The sequence below is a fragment of the Oncorhynchus mykiss genome, chromosome 21, assembly GCF_013265735.2.
Source record: "Oncorhynchus mykiss isolate Arlee chromosome 21, USDA_OmykA_1.1, whole genome shotgun sequence".
Lineage (NCBI taxonomy): Eukaryota > Metazoa > Chordata > Actinopteri > Salmoniformes > Salmonidae > Oncorhynchus > Oncorhynchus mykiss.
In genome coordinates, this window is record NC_048585.1 from 27,993,095 (window position 1) to 28,018,607 (window position 25,513).

Here is a 25,513-nt window from a genome sequence, read left to right on the forward strand (position 1 = left end):
TAGAACGGTCGTTAAGACACTAACAGCTCACAGATGGTAGGCAATTAAGGTCACAGTTATGAAAACCCAGGACACTAAAGAGGCCTTCCCAGTGACTGAAAAACATACTAAATACAGATGCCCAGGGTCCCTGCTCATCTGCGTGAACGTACCTAAGCATGCTGCAAGGAGGCACGAGAACTGCAGATGTGGCCAGGGCAATAAATTGCAATGTCCGTACTGTGAGACGCTTAAAACAGCGCTACAGGGAGACAGGATGGACAGCTGATCATCTTCGCAGTGGAAGACCACGTGTAACAACACCTGCACAGGATCAGTACATCCGAACATCACACCTGAGGGACAGGTACAGGATGGCAACAACAACTGCCCGAGTTACACCAGGAACGCACAATTCGTGCTCAGACTGTCCGCAATAGAGAGGCTGGACTGAGGGCTTGTAGGCCTGTTGTAAGGCAGGTCCTCACCAGACATCACCGGCAACAACGTCGCCTATGGGCACAAACCCACCGTCGCTGGACCAGACAGGACTGGCAAAAAGTGCTCTTCACTGATGAGTCACAGTTTTGTCTCACCAGGGCTGATGGTCAGATTTGCGTTTATATTCGAAGGAATGAGCTTTACACCGAGGCCTGTACTCTGGAGCGGGATCAATTTGGAGGTGGAGGGTCCGTCATGGTCTGGGGCGGTGTGTCACAGCATCATCGGACTGAGCTTGTTGTCACTGCAGGCAATCTCAACGCTGTGCATTACAGGGAAGACATCCTCCTCCCTCATATGGTACCCTTCCTGCAGGCTCATCCTGACATGCCCCTCCCGCATGACAATGCCACCAGCCATACTGCTCGTTATGTGCATGATTTCCATTTCTGTTAGTCACATGTCTGTGGAACTTGTTCAGTTTATGTCTCAGTTGATGAATCTTGTTATGTTCATACAAATATTTACACATGTTAAGTTGTCTGAAAATAAACGCAGTTGACAGTGAGAGGACATTTCTTTTTTTGCTGAGTTTATATTAACATTGCCAAAGCAATTGAAGTAGATAATAAACACAAGTGAACAATAAACAATACAAATTAACAGTAAACATTACTCACAGAAGTTCCAATAAAACAAAGACATTTCAAATGTCATATTATGCCTATATACAGTGTTGTAACGATGTGCAAATAGTTAAAGTACAAAAAGGGAAATAAATAAACATAAATATGAGTTGTATTTACAATGGTATTTGTTTTTCACTAGTTGCCCTTTTCTTATGGCAACAAGTCACATATCTTGCTGCTGTGATGTCACACTGTGGTATTTCACCCAGTAGATATGGGAGTTTATCCAAATTGGGATTGTTTTCGAATTCTTTGTGGATCTGTGTAATCTGAGGGAAAAATGTCTCTCTCTCTCTCTCTCTCTCTCTCTCTCACCCCCCCCCCCTCTCCCTCCTTGATTTCTTTCTAGCTCTGGGTGAAACAAACAGTTTTGCCAGGCTTGTTAAGGAGACATATAAGGTTGAGGAGGTCTCTACTCTCAAAGCCCAGAGCTGAACATCTAAGACCCCCCCCTCCCCTGCTGTCCCTCTATAACCCATGTTGAAACAGCCTTGTCGGAACGCTTGCCTCCAGAGCCGAAAGGAAGCCCTCCCTTCCCCTCACCCCCCTCACCCCCTGTGGGCCGTGGGTAGACAGGTTGTTGTGTGACGTGTCTTGGACCCTACCCAGAACCCCTTGCAGCCTGTGGATCAGTATCCAGGGACACGCCCCTCTCAGTGACCCGCGGAGCTGCAGACATTCCAACTGTCAACACGCATACATCCTCTCCTCTGTTTCTCTCCGTTCCTTGGTTTGTCTGGTTTGTTGGTTTATTCCTCCTAGTAATCTGTGGAGCCACAGCTGGGAGCGATGGATGGAGAGAAGAGGAGAGGAGGATGAGAGGAAAGTAGTAATTAGATTGTAAATGCTTCCTGATATTGGAGGACTTCAAAGGGTAAAAACATAAATGATGGGTGAGTGTGTATGTGCGCGTGTGCATGTGTGTGTGTGCCTGGTCTGTGTGTGTGGTTTGCATTATCATTAACAAAGGGGCACTGACTCCTCTCTCTCAGCCAGCTTGATGCACTAAAACAACGTTCATGAGTACATTTCATATCACGATGTTAAGAGTTCAGAACAAAATAGACTGAAAAACTGAAAACAATGAGCAGTAATGTGTGTAAAATGAGTGGTAGAGAGTGCTGGTATATCCCCAGCTCCTACTGACATCTGACCACAGCAATCAAACACAAAATGACATGTTGACTATTTCAATGGAACAAGTCATTTCTGATAATTACTGTTATTTGCAATAGTCCCAAAACACACCAATTACTGTTGTATGTCTGGTGCATTTTGATACATTATGTCTGTCTGAGCAGCTAGACAGAGGGATAGAAAGAGAGACAGACGGATGAGAATGAAACATAATAAGTAAAACATTCTGACAATTTCTTGCGGATATCTGAACTATAATGGTTCCACTCGAACAATAGCCCAACTTTCCATTATGTTTTATTATATTTTTTGACAAAGGTTCTATCTCGACAGTATTCAATTATTTTCTTAAGCACTGAAAGGGAATTTTTCCAAACAATGTTTCACAGGACTTATACAACTACCAGAGGCCTCTGTGTACTCATATGTTGTAGTCCCAAACTCTCCATATCCTCTTCGGTATAGTTGACCCCTGATCCCAAACGAATGGCCCCAGATATTACCCCCCTTCCGCCTCCCTCCTCTGTTCAACATGTCCTAACTCAAATTTGACATGCACTCACTGCGTGTTCATTGTGATCTTCACATTTGGAAATGTTTTAATGAAAAATGTTGAATGATAAAAATGACTTTAAAGTTGTTCTGAGAGCAGAAGAGAGAGACGTCATTAGAGCGGAATATGGTAATCCATAAGCTGGTGAGATAACACGCAGAGAGAGAGAGATGCTCTTCCTTCCTACCATGCTAACCGGTGTGCTCAGAATGACCCCAGCTCATAATACGGTGTCTGTCTGTCTGTCTGTCTGCCTGCCTGTCTGTCTGTCTGTCTGTCTGTCTGTCTGTCTGTCTGTCTGTCTGTCTGTCTGTCTGTCTGTCTGTCTGTCTGTCTGTCTGTCTGTCTGTCTGTCTGTCTGCATACACGCACAAAGGATACTTCTTTACTCCTCTGCTCCAACTCTTGTTCTCAGGTGCAAATCAACCTCCATAAGGATTTGTTTTTAATTAACTGAAGAGAAAGAACATGCAGGCAAGAAACGATCTCCACTGTTCTTTTCTGCCTTTTTTTATTGGGGGGGGGGGGGGGGGATGCGTATGTTGTAAACACTTAAATACGTTAAAATATTTAATATAAAATATAATTAATAAAAAATCATATATTGGCTACGGTGCAGAAGGGACGCACTCCAGCAGATGTATTCTAGTCCATAACAGGCTTATCTGTGTGTTGTGGTCAGTCTTCTCCAGCTTCCCTCTGCCCTCATAAAGGCTCGAACCACAGGAAGACCACTGGGCCAGTCTGCAGTCCAACCATCAAACCACAAGTCTACCCAAACACACTCTCAGGCACACACAAACAAACATCTGTGTAACCAGACCTTCCCGAACGCTGAAACACACAAAAAAACCCACACATGGCGTTTAACAATTACACAATCCTATCCTACTATACCTCCTTAGCGTCACAGGAGTTATAGGCCTAAATCCCTACACCAAATACAGGAACGCTCAGCATAATCCTGGGAACATCAGTTTAAATCCAGAATATCCCACATACTCTAGCTATTACACCCAGACCCTGGCCTCTCATCCCCCCACTAGATCCATCAAAGAGATGTACTAATGTGTGGTCTATGAATTCATGTTAACACAGGCCATTAGCCCCTAACACACCTAGATGTTTTTATTAGACTGACCAGGAAATCCCTCTAACCTCTCTATCTGTAACCAGCTGTCACTAACATACGTTTTAACCAACAATCCCCTTTCAGTCGCTGAGTACTATGGAGAGAGGTCACGAATGCAAATAAAGCCAGAGCAAGCTAGACTAGAATGGACTGGATTTTTACTGGGAAGATTAGCGGTGAAAATCCTATGTTTCAAGTTATTTCCAAAGAATAGGTGAAAAAAGGAGGATTCGTGTGAGAGATTAAGTGAACAGACATATTGTCAGAAGTGGATTGATGTGTTTCTAACACAGTAGGTCTGGATCGTGATAACGGAGGCAAAGGAAGGATACTAAAAGGAGAAGATGACAAATATCTGAGAGCGCTTTGCCTTTCCCTTTAACCTCTTAGGTCCTTTATAGCTAGATAAGGACGAATCAAATCAAGTTAATCTAAACAGCAGTTCAAAGGCAACCGCCAGGAGTCAGACGAACGGCCAGGGGTCAGACGAACGGCCAGGGGTCACACTGGTTGTGGCGAGCGGCACAAGCACACCAACAACACAAAAATGGCTCACGTCTTCAAGCAAAAAAAAAAGAAAGAGGGTGTAGGGTGACATGGGGAACAAATTAAAGATGAACACTGGACTGGAGCATTCCCCCCTGAGAAATGCAAACAACTGTCTTTCGGTCTGGCTCTGTGACTCCCCAGCAGGGTGTCAGTTTCCTGGCCTGAAGGGGTCAGCGGTGGGCTGCTGGCAGAGCTGCGGCTCTGGAGGGGATGTTTCGAAGGGCATCCTGTGGCTAGTCTGGCATGGAGAGAATATTAAAGAGGCTTCGAATACACACAGCCCTGCCAGGCCTATCACACATTACACTGCAGACACTGTCACCTAGAGAGCCAGACAAACTCTGCAAGCTCACACACTGTATTCACTGCCTCCCAGATCATTTCTACTCATCCCAATTTCCCTCACCCCCTTCACCCACTCATCGTCCCCTTCACCCCTCTCCCGCTCACAACAGGCAATGTCCTGGGATCTGAAACCTTACCTCACATTTCTTTATGTCCTCCACCCCCCGCATCCCCTCACCCCTTCAGACCACTACTGCCCTCCCCCTCTGTCTCAGTCCCATGGGTGATGTCGTGTCCTCTCCGAGGGGTTCTGTTTATTTGTGTCGGAGTCTGTTTTACAGCTTGTGACTGACCCCACCTATTTTCTCACAAGTCATCTTCACAGCAGGGCTGCTTAACAGCTACTCTCCCAATTAACATAGCATTAACATAATATTAGCATGTGTGCATTCTGGTGTTGATGAAGAGAAAATAACAGTTTTTTAGAAAAGTGATTTTATTAAATGAAATAGCGAGAATCGCCTACGGACATTATTGTCTCTTTCTAAATACGGATTATTCGACTGTACACAAAATCAGACCTGCTGGTGTTGACTGATAGTTTTTGGTAGAGTTGTACGGCTCTGCAAAATAACGCAATAGTGTTCAGCAGGCGTATCAGAATGAATTGCCTGTTACAGGAACTGGATCAGAGACATGTTCACCAACAACTACAACAGCTCCAGATAGCGAGACTGTCTGTCAATTAAACACAAAACATCCCATGCTTTCATCTATGACCATCGTATTGATGCAGCCATTCAATCTAATGCAGAGCGGAAGACAGAGGTCAATCAGGGTACTCCTTTTACAGACAGAGAGGACAAGGAGGGGGATCTTCTCAGAGGTAGACAGGGGGAGAAGGGAGAAGGAGCTGAGTTGGGGCAAATTGAGACAGACAGAGAGCGAGAGAGCGGGGGGGGGGGGGGGGGATTCCGTGTGAATGAAAGGAAAGGGAGAGAGACAGTGAGTGGTGAAAACTAAAGTAGGCCAGCTGTTGATGATGAAGTCGTTGAATGTTTAATGTGAGGAGTGAACGTGTGAGAGGTGGGTAAGAGGAAAGACGTGTCAGCAGTACTGATTGGAGATCAGCCCGCGGGGCCTTACTGCTGTACTGGGTACCATGCCTGTCCCTCAGCACACACACGCCACTCAGACCTGCTGTCATGCTAGGACATCACATCTCAGACAGACCTGGCCTGTTGACAACACAGCTTTGTGATTCGTCTGATTTGTGTTCGTGATGCTGTGCAGAGTCAATGGTTTCCAAGGCAAAATTAACATGTGACAGTCAGAAATTCAACGTTTCTTGACCTGCAGTACAGGCGTCTGGTTTGAAATGAGCAGGTACAGAGGTACAGTAGGCCCATGCACTCTGTCTTTTGGACTGTCTTTTTCCACATAGAAACGTAGCCAAACATTCTCTCAGTATGGCCTGTAATTCAGTAGTTGTCTGTGGGTCTGTGTGTTTGGCCTATGTTCAGCGTATGTCTGTGTTAGTTGTGTTTAGCTGTGTCTGTGGGCCTGTGTTTGCCTGTGCTTGTCTGTGTTAGCTGTCTGTGGGCCTGCCAATTTTGGTTTTTGCCCGAGCTGAATGAAATCATCAACGTTGGTTATTCGAATCACCGGTGTAGTGCTAGGGCAAAAACCAAAACGTGCACAGACACAGTATCTCTGAGTCTCTGGGCCTGCCTGTGTCAGTGTATTTAGCTGTGTCTGTGGGCCTGTGCGTTTGGCCCGGGCTACTGTGCTGTGCACTCAGCTACTGCTCTCTCTTCACTAATCCCTCCTCCTCATGAATACATTAACGCAGCGCGTCTTAAACTCAGCTTAGCTGCCGGCTCAGCACCACATCACATCCTATTACCTACTTTAAATCATTCATGTGACATCGTTTTCACTCAATTTCAGAAACACCCACGGACGGTTCAAATCTGCACATTTCACCGAGCTGTCGCAGCAGCGACCCTCTCTAAATGAACATTTGTCGTTGCGTACACAATCACACACACACAATCAGGCTTACACACACACACACACACACACACACACACACACACACACACACACACACACGTGCTACTACTCAAGCACACAGACACAGTTCTCCACATCTGAAAATAGCTTTTTCATCGTAATGTTGGAAGAGAAACTCTAGTTGTAAAAGCAATAAGATCAGAGAGAATAACTGATATTGTGTCATTTTAAAGAACCGACAATATTCAGTAAAACAAAGAAGTGCTTACTGTATGTAAATATTATGTGCCTACTGGAATAATTATTATCCTTTTGTCTATACAGATAGTTCAGTTAAAATAGCCAGTGGATAGCTTTCAAATTAAAATAAAACTACATTTATTCCCTACAGAACAGCTTAAAGGTGTACTTTACTGTGTTGCTGACAATAATAAATGAAAAACCTCTCCTCTCCTAAACTATTCACATATAAACCCTTTCTCAGGCTCTCCTCCAGGCTAGAAATCTAAAATTCAGATTGCCCCCAAACAACAACCACTCCTTTACTTAGGAATTCTCAATTTGCCCCAACACAGCTCTTAATTGCGTTGAAAGGTTTTGTAATGCTTCGGTAATTGGCAAAGTAATTAGCAAAGCCACCTAAAATCAACTCTGTGCATTAAACTGTTTTTATGTCTGACTGTTTGGTGAAGTGCACAGAGTGATTGTGAGACAATATCGGCATGCATGTGGGACAGCTTTTTAGCATTTAATAGAGAGTGACAGTCCTTGTTTAACCCTTTAAAGAGAACGCTTCAACTTCCCTTAAACCCCACATGAATCTCAACCACACAAATAATATATAAAGCTTTTAAAATAACAACTAAATCAGATCCTTCCACGTCTCTCAGACAAAGGGCAGGATGGAAAGGTCATTTCCCATTGAGCCGACATATGCAGCGTTTACCGTGAATGCAGCCTCCACGAACGCGGGAACGTTGCCTTTCAATCAAGCTGTAATGCAGATCTTCTGCAATATTTCGGCAATATGGATTGAATTCCGCACATCATTGTTCTGTTTAAATTGAGTGAAGATGTCGCAAGATGTCTTCTCTCTCATTCTCTCTCTCTCTCTCTCATCTCTCTTGTTGTTGATAATGAGGTTATAAGGTGTTTAACTGGCTGTAATTAGATTCTACACCTCACAGCTGGCCCTCTGATAGGTGGGGAATAAGGTGCCTGGCGCATAATTAATATGTCATTATGAAACTGATTGAATCGCTGGGAAACACACAACACGGGTTCCATGGCGATAGGGTTAGTTTCTGGGCTTTGATAGGGCAATGGATCATGGGAAAAAAATGTAGTGTTCGTGCTTCATGTATCTTGAGTTTACCTCTATCGTCTAAAAGGGCTTCACTGATGTGAAAGACGAAAGTAAATAGCAGGTAGACTTCCACCATACTGGTAGGCTTCCATACTGGTAGGTGAGTCCACCAAATCAGAGACAGTCGGGATGACCAGGGATGTTCTTTTGATAAATGTGTGAATTGGACCATTTTCCTGTCCTGCTAAGCATTCGAATTGTAACAAGTACTTTTGGGTGTCAAGGAAAAGGTATGGAGTAAAAAGTACAATATTTTCTTAAGGAATGTAGTGATGTGAAAGTAAAAGTAGTCAAAAATATAAATAGTAAAGTACAGATACCTAGTACTTTCAAGTATTTTTTTCTTAAGTACTTTACGCCACTGCCACCATACTGCTTTCACCTTACTATGTTTCCAGAGAAGAGACAAAGGGCTGAGACTTCTTTATCATTTATCATTTGCATTCAGATGCAAATAGGTACAGTATTCTGGATATAGTGCAGCTGCAAATAGGTACAGTATTCTGGATATAGTGCAGCTGCAAATAGGTACAGTATTCTGGATATAGTGCAGCTACAAATAGGTACAGTATTCTGGATATAGTGCAGCTGCAAATAGGTACAGTATTCTGGATATAGTGCAGCTGCAAATAGGTACAGTATTCTGGATATAGTGCAGCTACAAATAGGTACAGTATTCTGGATATAGTGCAGCTGCAAATAGGTACAGTATTCTGGATATAGTGCAGCTGCAAATAGGTACAGTATTCTGGATATAGTGCAGCTGCAAATAAGTACAGTATTCTGGATATAGTGCCGATGTTTAGTTTAGAAGTACAGCACACACATCCAGTAACCTGCAAGTGCAGAGTAAAGTGATGGAAGAATGTCGAAAGCTCCCGGGTTAAAACTTTCAAATTAGCATTGAAAAGTGTGCGGGTATCTACTCTAGCCTTTGTTCATACTAGTGTATACCAGTGTGTGTGTGTGTGTAGGTGCATTGTAAAGAACTCACAAGGACCATTGGAGCATTACAGAACACATCGCTGTTTTTATTAAAGCCTCGACGGGCAATAATACTGAAAAAAGTGAACTCAGAACAGATGGTGCACGGCGAGCCCACGGCCTCTCTTTTTTTGTTGTTTCCTTTGTTTATTTGTCATTTTTCTTCTTTTTTTTTTGTAAGAGTACATCAACTCCTGCTTTTATTGTAGCATGAATAACATCAATAAAAGAGAAAAAGAAATATACAACTTATATTACACTGTGTTATGAACAAAATATAAATCTATAACTCTATGTTATATGTACATAATTATCTTTCTCCATTTTGTCAAGTTCAGATGGTCAGATACGTGTTTCTTTTTTGGACTAACTCGGACTTTGTTTTGAGCTCCACTCGTGACATTTGATTGTCTTCATTGTTATTATCATCATCATCTTCATCGCGATCATGGTCACCATCGTCGCTGTATCACCCAACATCACCAGGGCCTATCATCCTGTCAACCTGCTCATGAAAAACGTTGGACTCTATTCATTAGTATAACTAGAGCCAAGTGTTTGTCCTGGTCAGGTCACAAAACTCCTGGCCCTAAGTACAGTATAATACCGCAGTATGTGGCAGACCTAGCAAGCTGGGATGATTGAACTTGTAAACCCCTCCTTTTCCCCACACTGTCTAGCCTACTAATCTAACCTACAGCTTCCAGCCAGAATACAGGACACCGTTTCTCCAGCATTAGGTCTCACCGTGGCCTGATTGTGAGGTTGTCTATATGGCCAAGTATGATTGACTGCGAGGCTCACTATCTGGCAATAGGCATGGTTGTGATTGATTGTGTAAGAGTAAACATCTACAGCAAGCATGACTGGGCTGGGTCACTATCTGGCAGCACACCTGTAGAGTGAGTGGACATGGCTAATGGCTAGGTCATTGTGTGGAGCTAAAACAAAGTAAAGTCCCCAGAGTCACATAGATATGACAGGTCATTACTTACTGAATGTCAGGTTATGCTGTAGAACATTGTTGAATTGGCAAAGTAAACACTGATTTTCCTATGGCTCGCAAATGTGCGGTGTGTGTGTGTGTGTGTGTGTTCTGATCATGTCCTAATTTGATCAAAATCCTGATCGTGTTATTCGAATTTTGCACAACTGTGTCTGCTAATAATTTGTGAGTCTGCTGTGTCTGTGTGTCCGCCAGCCTCAACGATGTTCCACGGCATCTCAGGTGAAATAGCAACCCTAGTAAACGAGAGCCTCGCTCCTTTGTTCAGAGGAAACAGAACAGGATAGAATAATAGAACCGTTTTCTTTTGTCTTCATAAAAAGAAAGAAAGTAGAAGAAACTTCACATTATACATGAACCATTACGAAGAAACAAAAAAAAAATCACCTTCTTTTCTCTGACCACACAGAGTGTCTGAGTGCTTTTAGAAGTGGGTTTGGACATAAACGGGTTACGTTGTCAAGATGAGGGACGCGGATGGGGAGAGAGTTAGTGAATAGAAAGTCCAGTCTCCTTGGCGAAGAGCGACAGCCGTCCGTTGGCTGTCGTCCGTGTCGCTCCTCCTCCTCACCCAGCGTCCATATAGGATTAATACTAAACAAACAGAACAGATAAAAACAGAAACCAAAGAATATGCAAATTGCAAATAAAGTATAAAGTAAAAGGACAACATTAGATGTAAATACTCTAAACCAGCTAAATATAATAATGCTTCATTGAGCGAAGAAGTTTCATATGGGTCGTAATAAACCCAATAAGAGGCCAAAATAAATTATACTGTACATAACTTACTCAAATTGAAAGAACCGCTGACCATCATTATAATTATTGTTAATAATATTATTCCACTGGAGGCAGTTTGAATAAAAATGATAAAATACAGTATTGAAATACAAAGGAAACACTGACGTGCTGATATGACGATCAGCTCCTCCCAATAAGAACAGCAGAATGACGTGTTTTAGGGACACGGACGGGGACAGAGTCAGACACTGGGGGACATAGAGGGGAACTCTCAGAGAGAGGGACAGAACGGGGACAGACAGCAAATACTCAAAACTACCAGTAGAAGCCCGCAGGAACACACCAAACTTCTATAACAAAATACACACCCATTTTGTGTGATATCAGTTGGGAGTATTACGAGAGGGTTTGGTGTTGTGGGTAAGAGTTGTTGGCTTGTGGTGCTGGCTGGATCAGTTGGCAGCGGATTAGAGTTGCTGTGGGGTTTCGATTGGGGAACTGGGGCTTGGGGATGTGTGTGTGTGTGAGTGTACAAGAGAGTCATAGGGCTTTCTCTGTCTCTGTACACCAGGAATAGGGCTTTCTCTGTCTCTATACACCAGGATACTGAAGTACTGGGGGCTCACAGGGGAAACTCCAGTGTTTCTGTTTGTCTTGGAAAGGGACAGAGTTCTGGGATCTAGTGTCTAGTGATGACTAAACCAGCTCACACAGACAAAACACACACACACGCACAGCGAGCTTGCTTACACACACTCTCACACACATACAAGGGGGTGTTTCATATCTAAAATAAACCCTTGTTTGTACCTTCCAAAGACACAAAGTCCTCCTGATCAGAATAAAAAGGCAAGCCAAAGAAAGGGTAAAAGAACAAGAGTGTAAAAGGAGAGAAGAGGGTTGGCGGGAGATTGTCTCATTACACAGTACTGTCCAAGATGACCCATGATGAGAGACTGAGGTCCCCCCCACAGTCCCCTGAAGTGAGCCGGCCCTCACTGTCCAACACATGGCGGTGGCCCTGACTGGACTTTCCCATTTTGACTCTCATAAGGGGAGTCACACACACAGAGGGAGGATATCTGCTGACAGTACACCGCAGAGTTGAAGAAAGAAGAATAATTCTAAATAAAAGTTTTGCTTTGACTTCCGTCAGGTGCTTTACAATGAAAAGGGAAAAATGTCTATTTTGTATCTATTATTAAAACTGTAGCACAAAAACAACAAATCACATTCACAAGCCACTTGTTGGCACCGTGTACCTGAGTGAGAATATCATAGAACCAAGAAAAAAAAAAGCTGTTTTAAAAGTGTCTCTTTCATAAACAAGCAGGTTGGCCATTTTAAAGTGTATCTTTAATCAACTGACAGGCCTGCTGTTTAAAAAAAAAATGTCTCTTTGAAGTCAAACTGGTCTAAAAGGTTGTTTTTTCTGTGTTTTCTCCTCATATAGTAGCTTACTCATGACATAATGTGTATCTCATCTTGCCTCTATGGCGTACACAGCAGTAATACTCTAGTACTCTGTAGTACTTCGTAGTACTTTGTTAGTCCGCTGTAGTACTGTGTAGTACTCAGCAGAAGTCACGGCAATCAACTCGCCTCCTCCTAGACTCCAGTCTGTGTAACAGTCAGTGTGAGTGACAGGTCCTGTGCTTGATTTGATTGGTTGGTTGCTGGTATCGAGATTCCAATGGGAGGGGCTTGGCTCTGAGGTCCCAGAGTCCTTGTTGGTTAAGTGGTAAAGGAGGGCGAGGTTTGTGACATTGAATGTGATTGGATATAAGGGACGGATAGTCTCTCAGGATTGGTGGACGGACGGGGATGTTTGCAGCAAGAAGCTGGGTATCTGATTCTGATTGGCTCTGCTTCCAGATTATTGGTGGTTGTCGTTATCGCTTCCATAATCTCCCTCCTCGTCCTCATAATCAAAGTCGTCGTACGCATCACCGTTGCTGTCGTCCAATCGCAACGCCTCCTGTTTGACTCGGGTCTCGTCTCCCTTGAGGCTGGGATGGTAGGGGGTCTGGAGGGGTGGGGCGACGGGCTCGGGGCTACTGGACAGTGAGGAGTGCTCCGAGGGCATCTGGGGGGAGGGCAAGCCTGCCATGGCGAGGGCACCTGGGTACACCACGCCCGCCGAGGACAAGGGCAGCTGGGCTTGTTGCCTGGAGAAAACCACAACACAACAGTTAGTACAGTTTAATAACACAATATAATGTAGAAATCTGAATGAATAAAACTAAATCCATCAGATGCATTCCATACAGCTGTTTTTACAGTCAAAACAACGTGCTTTATAATAAACTCAGACCACAACGAGAAGTTACACAAAGGTAAGGGAAAACTCCTTATGAGGAAATACTTTATCCCACAGTCAGAAGTGTGTGTGTGTGTGGTTTTGGTTACTCACTCACCCCACAGTGAAGTACTGTCTCATCTCCTGCCGACGGTTCCTCATAATGGCCTTGTACTCTCCAATCCTCAGCTTCTTCCCGTCCACCAGACAGGTCCGTTTGGGCCGGGGTTTGTACTTGTAGTCCGGGTACTTCTCCAGGTGCTGCTTGCTCAGCCGGGCCTGCTCCTCATAGTACGGCTGCTTCTCCAGGTTAGTCATGGACTTCCAACGAGAACCTGGAGAGAGAGGGTGGGTGGGAGGGAGAGATGGAGAGAGGGAGAGAGGGAGAGAGAGGGTGGGTGGGAGGGAGAGATGGAGAGAGGGAGAGAGGGAGAGAGAGGGTGGGTGGGAGGGAGAGATGGAGAGAGGGAGAGAGGGAGAGAGAGGGTGGGTGGGAGGGAGAGATGGAGAGAGGGAGAGAGGGAGAGAGAGAGGGAGAGAGAGAGAAGGGGAAAGAGAGAGAGGGAGAGAGAGAGAGAGAGAGAGAGAGAAAGAGAGAGAGAGAGAGAGAGAGGGAAAGAGAGTTGAAAGCAGGTTAAGTGTTGTCCTCGTTCACTGTGTCCATCTCATCAGAGTTCAAAAATGAGTACCTCATTCTGTCCTTTTAACTTTATTAACACACACATAAGTGCGCAAGCAGACACACATTCCGACACACACAAGCGTGCGAGGAGACACGCAAGCACACAGCAAGCGTGCACGCAATGTTATTTAAATACAACACGTCCAATATGTTCACAGCCTCTTTGCAGAAGGCCTACCAAATTCTAAACCACCAAAACACATCTTCTCCAATCTGGCTCTTTACAGTATATCTGGCTGCAGTGTATAAGTGTGCCTGTGTGTCGATCGTGCTCTGGGCCCAGTGTGTGTGGTGTGGTGTGTGTGGTGTGTGTCTATCTGGGCTGAATTTACACTCTGTTACTACTGTCTGTTAATGGGTAAAAGCTGTCTGTGCTGGCCTGGTCAGCTAGCACACTCCTTTCCTTTCCCTTCCCTTCCCTGCTGGAATAGAAAACTCCTTCTGTTAACATTCGAGAGCGGGCCCTTATTAAAACCAGATTTCCCAGTGTTATAAAACGTTTAGGAGCTCTTTAAAATGTCAAACACAATCCCAGAGGTCTGGGGAGAATGTCACAGACTGGAGTGCTTGTTTAATGCATAATGAATTATATCATCGTCGTTGAAGCTCTCCGTTCTCTCTCCAGAGCTAGTCATTAAGCGCTAGTTCCACAATACCGCTTCTTGTGAGGAACGGGGGAACGGTGTGTGTGTGTGTGTGTGTGTGTGTGTGTGTCGTGTGTGTGTGTGTGGATTGTGTCGCGTCTCTCTCCCAGCCTTAGACGTCGTGTGTCTCTGGGGACCCCGCTAGGTTCCCAGCCCTCTGTCTCAGTAGCGCTGCTAGCTAACTACACTACAGATGTTCAGGCAACCAGAGATAAGGACGGGACAAAAGATGCTGTCAATCAGAGTGCTGCTGTCACAAAGAGAGACGGAGGTACGGTGTGCGATAGGGGCCACACAGAGCACAGTGACAATGACTGAGTACTGATGTGGTGTGGCTAGGGAGGAAGGGAGAGACGCACACACAAACAAGAAAGCAGGCAGGCAAGCATGCACACACACATGTACATGGAGATGTAATTTCCATAGAGAGGACTTGAGGGGAAGAGGGCAGACAGATCATGTATTCTTCTGCACCTGAGGAACGCAGAGAGAGAGAGAGAGAGAGAGAGAGAGAGAGAGAGAGAGAGAGAGAGAGAGAGAGAGAGAGAGAGAGAGAGAGAGAGAGAGAGAGAGAGAGAGAGAGAGAGAGAGAGAGAGAGAGAGAGAGAGAGAGAGAGAGAGAGAGAGAGAGAGAGAGAGAGAGAGAGAGAGAGAGGGAGCACTGCCTGGCTGCAACACAAGGGATCAGCTCAATCAGGTTAACACGCATTCTCACGCCTCTCTCCCTCTCTCCCCCGGTCTTCCACCTTCCACTCTCTCTCTATTCTTCCTTGAAAGGCAGGCAGGCACACTCCTTCTCTCCCCTCTCACACCCCTCTCTCCCTCCTCTAGCCGTCTGGAGGGGGTCTTAGTCTTACCGAGGATTTTGCTGATGTTGGAGTTGTGCATGTCAGGGAAAGCCTGGAGAATCTTCCTCCTCTCATCCTTTGCCCAGACCATGAAAGCATTCATGGGTCGTTTAATGTGCGGTTCGCTGTTGCCTCGGCCCCGGGCCTCACGGAACATCCTGGAATCAGACACACTGGGGCTGCCTGTGGGAGGGAGGGGGAGAGAGTGGATGTAAACACATACATTAACACAATCCAACACACTTCTTCATATATGCATACAGTCTTAAACACACACACGCGCACGCGCACACACACACACACACACACACACACACACACACACACACACACACACACACACACACACACACACACACACACACACACACACACACACACTGTTTAAGACAAAGCACAAACGCATCTTTGTGCACACACACAAACACACACCATCTGAGTCTCCACTCATGGTGAAGTCCATCATGGCGTGGCTGAACTTCTCTCTGTCCTCTGACTGCTGCTTCAGCTGGTGGCTCAGACTCTCCAGAGCTGCCTTGTCCTGGAGAGGAGAGAGACACACAGTCAGTCAATCAGTCAGTAAACATCGGCACCAATCAATCAATTATCTAGAGACAATCAATCTTTAGACACATTAGACTGCCTTGTTTTCAGGGGGGAGAGAGACACAGGCGTCAGTCAATCAACATGTAAGGTTAACATATCAGTCAATAACCAGGCTATAAAGCTATAGATTAACACGTGTAGATACTGTATGTTGGATGTGTGCCAGAGGGTGTGTGTACCTGTGTTGTTAGGCTTGCTTAGTGGGGTAGAGGGCATAGTTAGTTGGCACTAAAGCATTGTGCTCTGGTCTTTAACCAGCCTGTCTATGTGGCAGGGTGGAGATAAGAGGGGCAGAGGGCAAGACTGGCACTAAAACAGGTAACAGCTGATGTCATTATGGGAATGACATTGAGATTGTGTTTGTGTCCATCTGCTATGATTGGATGTGTATGAGAATGACTGTGTGTGTTTTATCCCAGCAGCCAACTGCATGCTGGGTGTCTCTCTCCTCCTCTCTCTGAGGCCCTTGGGGTCGATCCATTAGAGAGAGAGGCGCTCCACACACACACACACACACACACACACACACACACACACACACACACACACACACACACACACACACACACACACACACACACACACACACACACACACACACACACACACACACACACACACACACACACACACACACCGTGAAGGGCCACACTGCATGACCCCCTGCGTATTTATTACAGACAATAAAAGGCTGATTGACTGTCCATTTACATGGCTAATGCAACCAGCTGAAACACACACACACACACACACACACACACACACACACACACACACACACACACACACACACACACACACACACACACACACACACACACACACACACACACCGTGAAGGGCCACACTGCATGACCCCCTGCGTATTTATTACAGACAATAAAAGGCTGATTGACTGTCCATTTACATGGCTAATGCAACCAGCTGAAACACACACACACACACACACACACACACACAAACCCCCCCCCCCCCCGCACACACACACATACATACACACACTCTTCCCCAAACCCAGAGCCTGCATTTACAGCTTAATTATACGATTAGAATCCATCCCAAAAGCCGTGCATCTTTAAAAACATCACTCCAGCCCTGGCCTAACCATTAGGAGATGGCCCAGCCAGACTGGCACCAGCCTAATGAAATGCATGTCTCTGTTTTACAGCACTACAATTTAATTGTTCAGCAGAGATAATTCATCAGATTTGAATAAATATCATCGCTAAAGAGAGGGAACGAGCGAGACCGAGAGAGAGAGAGGGGGAGCGAGAGTGGAGACAGTGAGGAAGAGCGAGAACAAGCGAGAGAAATGGGATTTGTCTGCGTGAAACTATTTCAGGGAAAAATGCTGCAGAGATGACTTGCGGTGAAACAAGTGACACCAGGAAACCCCCTGTCTCTTTAGTAAAACACTGCTAGCATTGATCGGTGCCTGTGTCATTGTACGTATGGAAAGTTCACTGCAACCTCAACGCCAATCAATCCCAAACCATTTAAAGGGTTGAAGAAGGGTTCATTGATATCAATATTAAAGTCCTACCGGCTGAGGGTCTACGGATAATAAAACAAACATCATTTCTAGGACATAACAACGGTAGAGAAAGACAGCATGGCTGTGTTTGACCCGAAAGCCTCTCGCTAAGTCAGAGTTGAAAATAAGTTGAGGTGTGGAAGTCGTTTAACAAACTGAAAGCAAAACTATTCATTGTGATTCATGTTGCTTGACTAATAAACTACACTAGGTGCTGCACTGTACCGTATAAAACTGACACCCAGGCATCATGTGTCACAGCGGTAACCTTCAGTCAGTGTCCAGTCATGAGTTATAGTAAAGTAGCCAACCTACACATGGTCTGCTCTATTTGAAACTATAGAGGACTGAGACTGGCCGACTGAGAGGAGAGGAGGATTATTCTTCTAATGTTGTTCATCCAGCTTCATCCATCCACCCGGCAATCATCCAGCTTCATCCATCCACCCAGCAATCAGGACAATTATAACCCCAGGGGATTAGGGGCGAGCTGGGCAGAGAGTAGTGGACCTGTCAGGTCCCTATGGAGCTATGGCTATGGGGTTCACATTGAAAGTCAACTCTGAATAAATTACATGCTTTAAATAAAAAAAAATGTCCATTTTAGGTATGAGACAAATGTGACAGGAGAGAGAGAGGGAAGACAGAGAGAGCGAGAGAGAGAGAGAGAGAGAGAGAGAGAGAGAGAGAGAGAGAGAGAGAGAGAGAGAGAGAGAGAGAGCTGTTGAATGTCAGCAGTGCAGATGCTCTTTAAGATCCAGTACGCTGCCGTGCTTGTGTGTGTGTGTGTGTGTGTGTTTGTGTGTGTGCGCGCGCTTGCGTGTGTGTGCCTCTGTGTGTGCACCAGCTGACTCCCAGTGTGTTTAACAAATAACCACAATTTAGCCACGCTGCCGAGGAGCGGGCGCCGTCACTTCGCATTAGCGTCTCCTCGACGCTTTGCTAGCAGGCTCCCCGTGCCCTCCTCCTGCACCCCCCTCGCCTCCCCCGTCTCCTCCAGCCTCCCCAACACCCACCCTGCCCCCAGCACGCCTCACACACACACACACACACACACTCACACACACACACACACACATTACCTCAGCCAAGGGTTTCTCTAACTGGCCAATTTACCTGTACTGCTCTTATTACACAGGTGATTGACAATTATGACCGTTTCGATATATACAGACAAAATGTTGAATTCCATTTCATCTTAATGCATCGTGCTATATCATATTACATACAATACATTGTGTTGCAATATATTTTACAAAGGTGATTTATACTAGAATATGACATTACATTTGAACATATTGTATCATATTACATTACATTGTAGGATAATATAGTATATTGTGCATTGCAGTACTTTGTAGACATTCTTATCTAGAGAGCGTCTGGGGATGTAGGGTTGGTCAAGTGCAGGTTCAGGTTCAGTTTTTGTATTTTTATTTATTTATTATTATTATAATTTTTTTATCATAATGTAGCTACTTTTCTAGAGGGGAATTTATTCCTAATTCTTTAATCTAATGTCATGGTACAGGGTTATCTCCTGTTAGTAGTATGAGGACAGAAGGCATTTGGTTGTGTTGAATAAAAGAATAGTTGTAAGGTTAAGGATGTACTAACATATCTGACCTTGTCGGAGCGCCCGTTGTTCAGGCTGAGGTTGTTGACGGCGGCAACCTTGGCGTCCAACACCTGCTGTTCTCTCTTCAGCTGCTCCTTCATCTGTCTGGCCTCAGCGAAGGCCTTGGTCACAGCCTCGTGGTCGTTCAGATAACCCCCGGAGGACAGGGATGACAGCAGGTCTGAGAGAGATACACAGAAGAGCATGTTCCTATTTAAAAACTCAATGAGGGGAAATATCAGGAATGAGTTTTTTATGTATATATACACTACCGTACAAAGTTAAGGTCACTTAGAAATGTCCTTGTTTTTGAAAGAAAAGCACATTTTTTTTGTCCATTAAAATAACATCTAATTGATCAGAAATAAAGTGTAGACATTGTTAATGTTGTAAATGACTTTTTAATGGAATATCTACATAGGCGTACAGCGGCCCATTATCAGCAACCATCACTCCTATGTTCCAATGGCACGTTGTGTTAGCTAATCCATGTTTTTTTTAATTATGTTAGTCCAGCTGAAAACTGTTGTACTGATTAAAGAAGCAATAAAACTGTCCTTCTTTAGACAAGTTGAGTATCTGGAGCATCAGCACTTACAGGTTTCGATCAGCACTTACAGGTTCAAAATGGCCAGAAATAAAGACCTTTCTTCTAAAACTCGTCAGTCTGTTCTTGTTCTGAGAAATGAAGACTATTCCATGCGAGAAATTGCCAAGAAACTGAAGATCTGGTACAACGCTGTGTACTACTCCCTTCACAGATAGCGCAAACTGGCCCTAACCAGAATAGAAAGAGGAGTGGGAGGCCCCGGTCCACACCTGAGCAAGAGGACAAGTACATTAGAGTGTCGAGTTTGAGAAACAGATGCCTCACAAGTCCTCAACTGGCAGCTTCATTGTACCCGCAAAACACCAGTCTCAACATCAACAATGAAGAGGTGACTCCGGGATGCTGGCCCTTCTAGGCAGAGTTCCTCTGTCCAGCGTCTGTGTTATTTTGCCCATCTTAATCTTAAATTTTGATTGGATAGTCTGAGATATGGCTTTTCTTTGCAGAGTCGCCTCTTCACTGTTAACTTTGAGACTGGTGTTTCGCGGGTACTATTTAATGAAGCTGCCAGGTAGCCTAGGGGGCGGCAGGTAGTCTAGTGGTTAGAGCGTTGGGCCAGTAACCAAAAGGTTGCTAAATCAAATCCCTGGGCTGACAAGGTAAAAATCTGTTGTTCTGCCCCCAAACAAGGCAGTTAACCCAGTAGGCCATCATTGTAAATAACAATTTGTTCTTAACTGATTTACCTAGTTAAATAAATGTTCAATACAAAAAATATTATGGACAAAAAATGAGCTTTTCTTTCAAAAACAAAGACATTTCTAAGTGACCCCAAACTTTTGAATGGTAGTATATACTGTATGTGTGTATTTTAGTTTTTTCTATTTTTTTTTATCAAAATAGAATTGACTAGAGCTTTGATTGTTGGTTGTTCAACTGTAAATCTGTTTGTCAGATTGCAGATCGCTCCAGCTCTTTTAGAGATAAACTATTTGGATGTAAACAGTCTCTAAGGCCATCCAGAATAAACACTGTCCTTAACCCCTGTGAGGTAAATACATGACCAGACACACAACCACAGGGGAAACACACACACACATGCAGTCGTACACTCACCCGGACACAGACTGACCAGTTGACTGCTAAGGCTGTGTGTGTGACCCGTGGCCAGGTCGGCTCTCTCTTAGCCTCCACTGGGAGACGTGTGGGTGCGTGTGACCTTCAGATCACACATACAGACACCCCTGTCAAAACCCTGCCATTTTAAGTCTGGATGTTATTTCCCCTGGTGAACCTCACTCCCACCCAGCGGCAGACAGAAACCGCACCAGAACGGTAAACACAGGGTACAAAGGTATCCTGACAGACCATCTAAAAGCCCATTCCCTCAAATCTCAAATCTCCACATCATTCAGATTTACTGAAAAGCCCCAGCATTCCTCCCGAAAGGGGATACAGTTTTTTTGTCGTTGTTGCACAAATACACACACATGCATGCTTGCTCGCTCGCACACACACACACACAAACACACACACACACACATCCTTTCCGCCTGCCAGTCCACGCAAACACACACATTCCCTCACTATCCATTTAGTCTTTTTCATCCAAAAGCTCATGGAATTCTTTGAAGAGTAGAAAAGCGCAGGCGGCATCCCGGAAGATTACTCCTATTAAACCCAAAAAGCCTGCTAATTTGCCCCTCCGGAAACATCTGCCCAACACATATCAAAGATGATTCTCTGCTTCTTTTCAGCGTTGTTATTTGTGTTATTGTCGCAGCTTAGCGGACGGAGCGGCAGCAGCATCTGCTGTGTGACTGTGAGAGGCGGGAGGTCGGAGGGAGGGATGAGGGATGAGGGAGGCCGTGCTATCGCTCTCTCTCCATCTCTGGGTTAACAAAGAGCTGCTCCAAGCTTATGGCCCTTTATCTGTCACTAATCCCTCCTGCTAATGCCATCTCAGGGCAGATTACACTCTCAGATTTGTAATGACAGAGGAGTGAACTCTTACAGAAGTCATAACGGCAAAATTGGATGCAGAGGGCTGGAGAGAGAGAGAGGCCGGTGTTGTGGGCTGTGATGGCTGGCTTGCTGGATGGTAGTGGGTTTTAATCTGGATTCAATGTGTGTGTGTGTGTGTGTGTGTGTGTGTGTGTGTGTGAGCAGAGATGTACTGTGTCTGCGTTCTTCTCTCTCGTTATGTGTGTGTGAGTGTGTGTGTGTGTACTGTGTGTGTGTCCTTGAGTGTCTGATTGCCAACCTAGGCATGACCCAGATAGGAGGGCTGGGGACAACAGTGAGACCCAGCCAGAGCCCAAACCCTACCCTACCCTGCAGCCTCACTCTGCCCTGGCCTGGCACTAATTATTCAGAGTGGCCACAGACACACTGTTGAAATTAGACAGTCACACAGAGTGGGTCTCAGCAGTAGAGGTCACAGACACTGACAGGCATTCAAAGTTCAGTCCTTCAGATCAGACTCTCGGAGACTGTCATTGAGGAGAGGTTGGATTGTGGGAGATAGACTGATAGAGGACAGATGCTGCGAGGAGACTGGGCAGAGAGGAGCACGCACACAAAGACAATGAATAATAACCATGTGTTATTAAATCCATTGAAAGTCATAACTCCCTGTCTCTCTGTGTTTGACTGCAATAGCAAACGACGTGAATCTTTGCCTGACCTGGTAACACTAACAGGAACCGACGGAAACAGACTGTGTGCCGTGGCAGCAGACAGACACTCATTGTGATCTAAATGAAACGGCTTGCCTCAACATGTTCCATCTGAAATCCATTTGTCAGAACAAAAAACAACTGGGATGTAAATCCACTAATCTACTATTAAATCCTGCGATTTGTTGAAAAACACTGAGATTAGAAAGAATACAAGTTAGAAATGGCTAACTGCTGCAAAAGGAGGAGGGGTGTGTGTATTATAATGTGTGTGTATTATAATGTGTGTGTATTATAATGTGTGTGTGTATTATAATGTGTGTGTGTATTATAATGTGTGTGTATTATAATGTGTGTGTGTATTATAATGTGTGTGTATTATAATGTGTGTGTATTATAATGTGTGTGTATTATAATGTGTGTGTGTATTATAATGTGTGTGTGTATTATAATGTGTGTGTGTATTATAATAGCTGTGTGTGTATTATAATAGCTGTGTGTGTGTGTGTGTGTGTGTGTGTGTGTGTGTGTGTGTGTGTGTGTGTGTGTGTGTGTGTGTGTGTGTGTGTGTGTGTGTGAGTTCTAACAGCCATGTCGTGTGTTTATAATAGCCTTGTGGTCTGTGTGTGTGTCTGCTGTTATTGTGTTATTAATGCAGGTTGTTATGTGTGTATCGTTCTATAAGAGGCTTGTCTAATCTCATCTGTGATAAATCCCGCCTGTCACACAGCTACTCTATTCATCTGAAAAACACACTCTCCTCTTCCATCACTCCATTTCCCCTCCTATCCTTCACACTCCTCCATCTCTCCACCTCCTCCTCCTTTTCCTCCTCCTCCTCCTCTTCCTATTCAAACTCCTGTTTAACCATCCCTGCCTCTCTGGCTAATAAACGCTTGACAATAATATACCCTATAGGCATACACAATGGGAAAACATAGCCTACACTAATTATAGCATTTTCTTTTATTTTGTATTAATTTGTTTTGTTTTTTGTTACTTTTAACCCCTTTTCTCCCCAATTGGTAGTTACAGTCTTGTCTCATCGCTGCAACTCCAGAACAGACTCGGTCGAGAGCCATGCGTCCTCCGAAACACAACCCAACCAAGCCACACTGCTTCTTGACACAACGGCCACTTAACCCGGAAGCCAGCCGCACCAATGTGTCGGAGGAAATATCGTGCACCTGGCGACCGTGTCAGCATGCACTGCGCCCGGCCCACCACAGGAGTCGCTAGTGCGCGATGGGACAAGGATATCCCTGCCGGCCAAATCCTCCCCTAACCAGGACGACGTTGCGCTAATTGTGCGCCGCCCCATGGGTCTCCCGGTCGCGGCCGGCTGCGACAGGGCCTGGACTCAAACCCAGAAACTCTAGAGCTAGCTAGCTTAGACCACTGCACCACTCGGAGACCTAATTATAGCATATTTACATGTGTGAACACACATTGTTGTCAGTGAATCAGTGTTTCATGAATACATTACTTAAAACACTACTTAATGGTGATGTGAGTGAAATAAATGACATTCATGTGCATACTTACTTAAAATATCTACTACTGCTATTATTATTATTATTATTATTATTATATTACTACCACTACTTATTCTATTATGGATTAAATAGTTTCTTCCCTACTAATATTATTATTATTGTTATTATTATTGATATTATTATATTACTACCACTACGACTACTTATTCTATAATGGATTAAATAGTTTCTTCCCTCCTCAACAATCTACACACAATATCCCAAAATGATAAAGCAAAAACAGGTTTTTAGACATTTTTTGAGATTGATAAAAATAAAAATTAACGGAAATATCACATTTACATAAGTATTCAGACCCTTTACTCAGTACTTTGTTGAAGCACTTTTGGCAGCCATTACAGCCTTGAGTCTTCTTGGATATAACGCTACAAGCTTGGCACAATGGGAGTTTCTCCCATTCTTCTCTGCAGATCCTCTAAAGCTCTGTCAGGTTGGATGGGGAGCGTCACTGCAAAGCTATTTTCAGGTGTCTCCAGAGATTTGGTTTAAGTCCGGGCTCTGGCTGGGCCACTCAAGGACATTCAGAGACTTGTCCCGAAGCCACTCCTGAGTTGTCTTGGCTGTGTGCTTAGGGTCGTTGTCCTGTTGGAAAGTGAACCTTCGCCCCAGTCTGAGGTCCTGAGCAGGTTTTCATCAAAGATCTCTCTGTATTTCGCTCCGTTCATCTATCCCTCTATCCTGACTAGTCTCGCAGTTCCTGCCGCTGCATAACATCCCCACAGCATGATTCTGCCACCACCATGCTTCACTGTTGGGATGGTATTAGCCAGGTGATGAGCGGTGCCTGGTTTCCTCCAGATGTGACGCTTGGCATTCAGACCAAAGAGTTCAATCTTGGTTTCATCAGACCAGAGAATATTGTTTTTCATGGTCTAAGAATCCAGTCATTTAGGTGCCTTTTGGAAAACTCCAAGTGGGCTGACATGTGCCTTTTACTGAGGAGGGGCTTCCGTCTGGCCACTCTACCATTAAGGCCTGATTAGTGGAGTGCTGCAGAGGAGATGGTTCTCCCATCTCCACAGAGGAACTCTGGAGCTCTGTCAGAGTGACCATCGGGTTCTTGGTCACCTCCCTCATCAAGGCCCTTCTCCCCTGATTGCTCAGTTTGGCCGGCCGCCAGCTTTAGGAATGATGAAGGCCACTGTGTTCTTGGGGACCTTCAATGCAGCAGACATTTTTTGGTACCCTTCCCCAGGTCTGTGCCTCGACACAATCCTGTCTCAGAGCTCTACGGACATTTCCTTCGAACTCATGGTTTGGTTTTTGCTCTGACATATACTGTCAACTGTAGAACCTTATATAGACAGGTGTCTGCCTTTCCAAATCATGTCCAATCAATTGAATTTTCCACAGGTGGACTCCAATCAAGTTGTAGAAACATCTCAAGGATGATCAATGGAAACAGGATGCACCTGAGGTCAATTTCGAGTCTCATCACAAAGGGTCTAAATACTTATATAAATAAGTTATTTTTGTTTTTCATTTTTAATACATTTGCAAACATTGCTAAAAAGCTATTGTGTGTAGATTGATGAGATTAAAAAAATATATTTTATTTAAAAACAATCAGAAATGTGAAAAAAGTGAAGGGGTCTGAATACTTTCGCACTGAATATA

At 44.6% G+C, this 25,513-nt stretch overlaps 1 protein-coding gene across 1 annotated transcript in view; it reads right to left on the bottom strand.

Moving 5' to 3' along the window:
- Positions 1-9,153: 9,153 nt before the first annotated feature.
- The window catches only part of LOC110501045 (transcription factor SOX-5-like), a gene marked incomplete in the record, with an annotated part of 98,716 nt that continues 82,356 nt past the window's right edge, over positions 9,154-25,513 (bottom strand). The window contains 5 exon segments of the mRNA XM_036957538.1: positions 9,154-13,049; positions 13,299-13,515; positions 15,364-15,537; positions 15,787-15,895; positions 19,121-19,293. Coding sequence (XP_036813433.1) covers positions 12,758-13,049; positions 13,299-13,515; positions 15,364-15,537; positions 15,787-15,895; positions 19,121-19,293 — 965 coding nt within the window.